The sequence below is a fragment of the Engraulis encrasicolus genome, chromosome 14 (assembly GCF_034702125.1).
Source record: "Engraulis encrasicolus isolate BLACKSEA-1 chromosome 14, IST_EnEncr_1.0, whole genome shotgun sequence".
Lineage (NCBI taxonomy): Eukaryota > Metazoa > Chordata > Actinopteri > Clupeiformes > Engraulidae > Engraulis > Engraulis encrasicolus.
In genome coordinates this window covers 26,869,147-26,876,646 of record NC_085870.1, presented here as the reverse complement: position 1 = coordinate 26,876,646, position 7,500 = coordinate 26,869,147, and the positions used below count along the sequence as shown (strand labels likewise).

General features: G+C 43.4%; 1 protein-coding gene across 2 annotated transcripts in view; it reads right to left on the bottom strand.

Moving 5' to 3' along the window:
• Window positions 1-7,500, bottom strand: part of itpr1b (inositol 1,4,5-trisphosphate receptor, type 1b) — a 275,465-nt gene that overhangs the window by 193,120 nt on the left and 74,845 nt on the right. For both annotated transcript variants that reach the window (XM_063215285.1, XM_063215286.1), the window contains exons 13-16: window positions 6,604-6,703; window positions 6,071-6,231; window positions 3,266-3,407; window positions 2,712-2,870 (exon numbers count right to left, since the gene is read on the bottom strand). In XM_063215285.1, the coding sequence (XP_063071355.1) occupies window positions 2,712-2,870; window positions 3,266-3,407; window positions 6,071-6,231; window positions 6,604-6,703 (562 nt within the window). The remainder of the gene's footprint in view (window positions 1-2,711; window positions 2,871-3,265; window positions 3,408-6,070; window positions 6,232-6,603; window positions 6,704-7,500) is intronic.

Sequence of the window (7,500 nt, the reverse complement as noted above, 5' to 3'; positions counted from 1 at the left end):
CCTGGAACAATGAGTTACTAGAAGTCCTTCCAACTACCAGACTATTCCATTTAGCCACGGCTGCCGCTATTTAAGTGTGTCATTGAGAGTATATGGGCTGACTGCCAAGAACGGACTGCCATAAGCATCTTTTGTTGGTCGTTGTCTTATTTAATTTTTTTTGCCTTTTTTTAAACTTTATTTATGATAGGACAGTGAAGCCTGTCACAATATACGATAAGTCAATAAATCGGACGATAACTTTTTACAAGAACGATCACTTTTATGGCCCCGATAAGTAACGATAAGTTATTTGCATGTTGTTTTGTTTTCCCTCTCTCCCTTTCTCTACCGTAGCCAGACTACTGATGGCGCGTTATAGGCCAACGCAGCGCAATGGCGCTTAAATGTTGGTGTAATTTTAAGTTTCAGTACAGTTCTGGTTGGAAAAAAAGTGCATTGATCTGGCTACGTGCGTCTTTGAAATAGAACGCTGGTGTTCCCGCGCGTCACTTATAAGCCTCGACAAAGAATCAGCGCTAGAGACTAGGAGCGCAATATTCTTCCAGTCTCGGTCAGCGCATCTGCAACGTTCCTCAGAGAGGGGAATGAACAGCTCCAACACGGAGGCAAATGTTCATTTTGAAACATGCGCAGCAACCCAATATCCACGACGAAGACGTGTTTGTGCAAACATGAAATAGTGGTGCCGTCGCGACAAACTTGCTCTGAGGCTGTTATTTTAAACCTCGCCGAGTTTCCACTATTATTTCAATGCGCCTCCTACCCCGACGTTCGTTGTCTGTTCTTTTTGTGATTTTCGCTATATTTCTTGTTTATTTAGACCTAACGATATGAGTAGGCAGTCCGCAAGCTAATCATGAAGATAAGATTTGTAGATTTAAATCTGTCAGGAGAATGTGAACGGTTGAGCGCGCTACAGGGGAAACAGAGGCGTGGCGACTCATAACTCATAAGAATCAATGTATGGGCGTTCATAAAGGACTTTAAAGTGCGCAGAATTGCAACTTCTTCCAGTCGAGGGTATCGGAGAGAGAGAGAGAGAGAGAGAGAGAGAGAGAGAGAGAGAGAGAGAGAGAGAGAGAGAGAGAGAGAGAGAGCTGGAACTTGTGCATCTGTTCATGCTCTTTTGCTTTTTGCTGATGTTGAAATGCCTTCAACAGGGCTGATTTGGGTTTTGACTGACAATTAGCCAGTAACAACGTGCATTTGTTTGAAATAAGCTGTCTAAGTAATAGCCTAATTTGTGAATTAACAATACCCCACCAGTAGGTTATTTTACATCACACCATGGATAGGCCTATAAGCCATTCAGTGTGCTTGAGAAAGATAAATAACAGAAAATGTTAAAGAAAGACTATATAACTTACCTTAATAATAAATACAAAAAAGCCTATTATGCTCCATGAGGATGTATTTAAAAACATATATCCCCCGCCGTGATGCTTTAAAAATGTGAAGGGGTGTAGTCACATTTTTATTGCATTTTTACGTCATTATATTGTTTGACACATTTCTTCTTGGAGCAGGCGTCAATCTTAATTATTTAAACCTCTGAGTCTGCTGGCCAAAATGTTACATTCAATGTTTCAAGAAGGAGGCCGCACCTTGCATAGCAGTGTTTTTTATTGCACATTATATTGTTTGAAAATGGCGAGAGAGACAATATTATCGATTATCGCAATAATTTCTTGTTATCGTTATCGTCTGGCAAAAATTGTTATCGTGACAGGCCTAAGGACAGTGAAGGTGGTGACAGGAAGAGAGTGGGGAGAGAGAGGAGGGGAAGGGCCGGCAAAGGACCCGGGCCGGGAATCGAACCCGGGTCAGCCGCATGGTAGACGAGTGCCCTACTGTTTGGCCCCGGCAGGGCCTTTTGTTGGTGGTTGTCATGGTGTGGTGATCATTGGGCTTGTGGGTATGATTTGACTATCATGCTAACAAGGCTGCCTCCTTGATGTAGCAGCAAGAGCACCTGTTTGGTAACCCTGCGGCCCAGGTTCGAAACTCGAGGAGTTAACTCCCGTCCTCTTTGCTACAAATTGTGTCAGAAATGGGACAAATTGTTAAGTCCTCAGAGCTGAGCCTCTGAGGACTTAACAAGTTGTGCCATTTCTGACACCTGGTTCTTGTGGTAGTGCAGTTAAACTGTGTGTATCTGTGCTACTGTGTTAACCTGGTTCTTCCTATAGTCATGTTAAACTGTGTTTATCTGTGCTACCACATTATGTTCACCTGATTCTTGTGGTAGTCCTGTTAAACTGTGTTTATCTGTGCAACTGTGTTCACCTTGTTTATGTGGTAGTCCAGTTAAACTGTGTGTATCTGTGCTACTGTGTTCACCTGGTTCTTGTTGTAGTCCTGTTAAAACTGTGGCCCTTTCTCAATGCCCAGAGTTCTAGCCTTGCTAGGACGTGAATCGCCCAGTGATTGGATACTCTGCGGAGTTCACCAAAGAGTATCCAATCACTTGGCGTTTCACACCATAGCAATGCTAAAACACAGGTCATTGAAAAACGGCTTATGTGTATCTGTGCTACTGTGTTCACCTGGTTCTTGTGGCAGTCCTAATAAACTGTGCGTATCTGTGCTACTGTGTTCACCTGGTTCTTGAGGCAGTCCTAATAAACTGTGCGGATCTGTGCTACTGTGTTCACCTGGTTCTTCAGGCAGTCCTAATAAACTGTGCGTATCTGTGCTACTGTGTTCACCTGGTTCTTCCTGTAGTCCTGCTGGGAGTGCCGCAGGACGCGGTAGCAGAGGCGGCAGATGTGCCTGAAGGGGGCGTGGCGCTGGTCACCCAGCTCCTCCAGACGCAGCATGGGGCCGTCGCCGCTGTCCGTAAACGGGGCCTGAAGCAGCTTGAAGATCTGGGGCCGGTTGCACAAAACACCTTAAGTTAAGTTATTCCCTTAAAGTCTTTAGAGTTAAGGGTCCCCTAAGTGAAAGCCTTAAGTTTTTCCCCTTAAGTTTCCCTTAACAAAAGAAAGCGGTGTGGGGCGGTGGTTGCATATACATGACATGACATGACATAGAAAAAGTAGAAGTTCTCACACTAGCTCTGCTTTGAAGGTTTATTCAAGTCGTACAACCTGTGTGTGTGTGTGTGTGTGTGTGTGTGTGTGTGTGTGTGTGTGTGTGTGTGTGTGTGTGTGTGTGTGTGTGTGTGTGTGTGTGTGTGTGTGTGTGTGTGTGTGTGTGTGTGTGTGTGTGTGTGTGTGTGTATGTGTGTGTATGTGTGTGCGCGCGCGCGAGTCTTCCGCACTTGTTTGAGGATGTTCTGCTCCCTCATGAGTTTCTGGCGTTCCCTGTTGGGCTTGTTGACCATGATCTCCAGCACGTCCTGCCCACTGTTGGGGATGTCCACCACAAAGAACACCAGGTCCTCCAGCAGCTTGGTCACAAACCTGCAGCACAACAATCAGAGATATTACGTCATATAACAACGATATAACAACGTCAGAGACATTACAACGTCATATAACAATGATATAACAACGTCAGAGATATTACAACGTCATATAACAATGATATACGATCAACGTCAGAGATATTACATTCAGGGGTGACGTGAGTTAGCACAATGGTTCCCAAAAATTTCCAGCAAGGATCCCCTTTTGGACTGGAATCGAACACTGGTTGTCCGCATACTAGACGAGTGCCCTTACCGTTAGCGCCACAGTAGGGCACAACATTTTTTTTTACAAAATATTACATTAGTTAAGTACAGTATACACAGTGGGCATAGGAACGCTTCACCAGGTGCCAGGCTATCACTGAGCAGCACCAGCCACACCAAGAAAACTGGACTGACAAAGTAGAAGTTCTGCAGTCATGGCAGTCTTAAAATCAGAGGGTTGCAGGTTCGTATCCCACCAGTCATTACATGGACTGCAACATTAAATTACATTACATTGCACTTAGCTGACGGTTTCATTTATTCAAAGCGACTTACAACTATTATTTTTCAGGGTATTGGTTACAGTCCCTGGAGCAATGTAGGGTTAGGTGCCTTGCTCAAGGGCACTTCAGCCATGGATGGATATGTAGGGAGAAATCAGGGGGATTCGAACCGGCAAACCCTAGATTAAAAGACCAACTCTCTAACCACTAGGCCATGGCTGCACCCATTACCACCAGTACATTGTAAATAATATCTGTAATTCGCTTTGGATAAAAGCGTCAGCCAAGTATAATGTAATGTTATGTACAGTAATGTAAAGGTGTCAGTAATTACCTGATCTATACTGATGATCTGATCTACCCGTCCTTGTATTCTTACATGCGTAATGACAATAAACTGGAATCTAATCTAATTGTAAGGATCAGCTGGTTTCAGAGAATTGGATGGGAAAGAAATGGACCTGAACCTTTGCTTTCTGAAGCTAGGATACAGTGAGTCCAATATGTATTTGATCCCTTGCTGATTTTGTTGGTTTGCCTACTAACAAAGACATGATCAGTCAATAAATGTTATGATAATATGTATTCTAATATGGAGAGACAGAATATCAAAAAGAAAATCCAGAAATTAACTGAAGAGAATATATATTAATTTATTTCCATTTAATCGAGCAAAATAAGTATTTGATCCCCTGCCAACTGATTACAGTTCCGGGCCCACAGACCAGATGGGCACTTCCCATCAACTTGTCATCTGAATTAAAGACACCTGTACATACACACATGCATAAAAGACACATTGAATCAGCAGAATCAGTCCATAGTATGAGTGAATCAGTCACACTCCAACCTCACCAGCATGGGAAAGACCAAAGAGTAGTCAAATGATATCAGGGACACGATTTTAGACCTGAACAAAGATTAAATGGGCTGCAAAGCCACAAGAAAGAGACTGAGTATTAATGACCCAGCTGTTGATGCATTTATTCCAAAATGTGAGGAATACAAAATGACTATCCATCAGCCTGTCTGGGGTTCTATACAAGATTCGACCTTTTGTAGGGATTTGATAATCATGGGAACAGAAAGAAACCACCCTAGAGCTGTACGGGATGAACTAGGCAATGATATCAAAGCTACTGGGACCAAAATCACTGAGAAAACTACTGGTAGCACTTAATGCCACAGAGGTTGAAAGTCCTGTAGTGCACAAATGTTACCTCTACTTCAGAAGGAACCTGTGCAGTCCCACTTGAGGTTTGCCAACGGACATCAGACTGGTTTAGGATATGATAAGGAGGTGCTGTAGTCAGATGAAACCAAAATCAAGCTGTTTGGCATTATCACAATTCAATGTGTTTTGAGAAAGAGTACTGCTGTCTATGATCCCAAGAACACCCTCCTCACCATCATGCATGAAAATGGTATCATTATGGTTTGAGGGTGTTTGTCTGGCCAAGGCACAGGACAACTTCACATCGTCAACGAATGGATGGAGGGAGACATGTAATGTGCAATCCTGAGTGCAAACGTCCTTCCCTGCACCACTACACTGAAGGGTGGGCCATTTTTGGATCTCCCAACATGACAATAATACACAACATACAGTCAAAGCAACGAAGGAGTGGCTCAATAAGAAGCATATTAAAGTCGTGAAGTGGCCTAGACAGTCTCCAAATATTACCCCTCTAGTAATTCTACGGAGAGAACTGAACCTCTCATTTACCAAGATACAGCCACAAACTATTAATGTCTTAGAGATAATGTGCAAAGAAAAATGGGCAAAAATATTTTCTACTATATGCACAAACATTGTCATCAACTAAAAGAAGCATCTGACCTCAGTGCTAGACAACTAGGCCTTTGCCACAAAGCACGTTATCTTCTTTAGCTAGAGGGGTCAAATACTTATTTACCTAAATTAAATACAAATAAATTAAAATATATTATTTCAAGTTATTCTCTGGAATTTCTTTTTGATATTCTGTCTCTCCATGTTTGAATACATATTATCATAAATTTATAGACTGATCATGTCTTTATTAGTGGGCAAACCGGCAAAATCAGCAAGGGATCAAATACATATTGGAATCACTGTATATGCACCTGTCCCTTATCCCCACTCCTCTCCATCTTACCCCTTTCACACTGACAACTTGTTCTGTACCTGCGCTCATTCTGGGTGATGGTGCCCTTCTCCAGTTTGCCCGCGATGGAGGCCAGCACTTTGCTGGCGTCGTTGGCAAAGTCCAGGTCTCGCACTTCGGCGGGGGGCACTGGCACAATGGCAAAGGCCTCTTTGTCCTCCTTCACAGAGGAGGTGCCAATCTGTAGTGGGCAAGGGGTACAGCAGGGTAGAGGACAGGACAGGAACAGGAACAGGTTACACTAAGGAATTGGAGGAGGTGCTCCGCAACAACCAATCAATTCAGGGATTGAATGAGGGTTTTTTTTTTGCATTGTCACTATTACTGCAAAATGGCATGAATAGGATTTCTAGTAACTGTAATACTGATAAACCTCACTGAAAAATCTCTGAAGCTCTAACTCTTTACCGAAATTCAAATATTCAATGGGCTTTATTGTCACACACATTTTCAAATACTAAGAATAAGCTATTCTGAAAAATTACAATTTTGTTAACTTCTGTTCAACTTGAATATGGCAATGAACTGTGTAATGTAAAGAAATCAAGTGTACCCTGAGCATGACGGGCTTCTCTTCCTCCTTGTCAATGGGGTAGTTGGTGCTGTGGACCCAAGTGTTGGTACACAGATGCCTCAGCCTTACGTAAGAGTTCCTGAAAACAAAACAAAAGCCTGATTGTATCAGTAAACAGGATTTAAAAAGATTACAGAAGAAAAAGAAACCACCAGCGTAAATTATCTAGGGCAAAACCCTTCCCCAGGCCTCGAGTGATATCAGCAGCACACAAGTGTCCTTTGAGAGTAAAGATGTACTACTGACCTAAAGACAGGGGCACATTTAGTGGATCGGCGTAACAAAGAGTAACACACACGCACGCACGCGCGCACGCACGCACGCACACGCACACACACACGTACACACACACACACACACACGTACACACACACACACACACACACACACACACACACGCACACGCGCACACACACACACACACACACGTGCGCACACACACACACACACACACGCACGCGTACACACACACGCACGCGTACACACACACGCGTACACACGTACACACACACACACACACACACACTCATACACACACACACACACACACGGTAAAGAGGAACTTTATTATAGAACAAATGAATCATTCCACAAGCACATTATCCACATTTGCTGTGCAAATCCCCTAATTCACCTGCAATGAATGGAGTCTTCAAGTATGGGGGCCATAATAAAGAACATTTTAATGCCATGCCACAGAGGCATGAAACGCTATTTACAGAAAATGTCCCCAAGTTAATTTCAAGTCCTTCAATGACCAAGCCATACTAATAGTGGCGGCTGTCCGGATGGCTGACTGCTTGGGACCGGGGGAAAGCCCAACTGCGCACACAGTGTCATGTGAAGACCTTTAAGTGCAATTATGTACAGGAAATA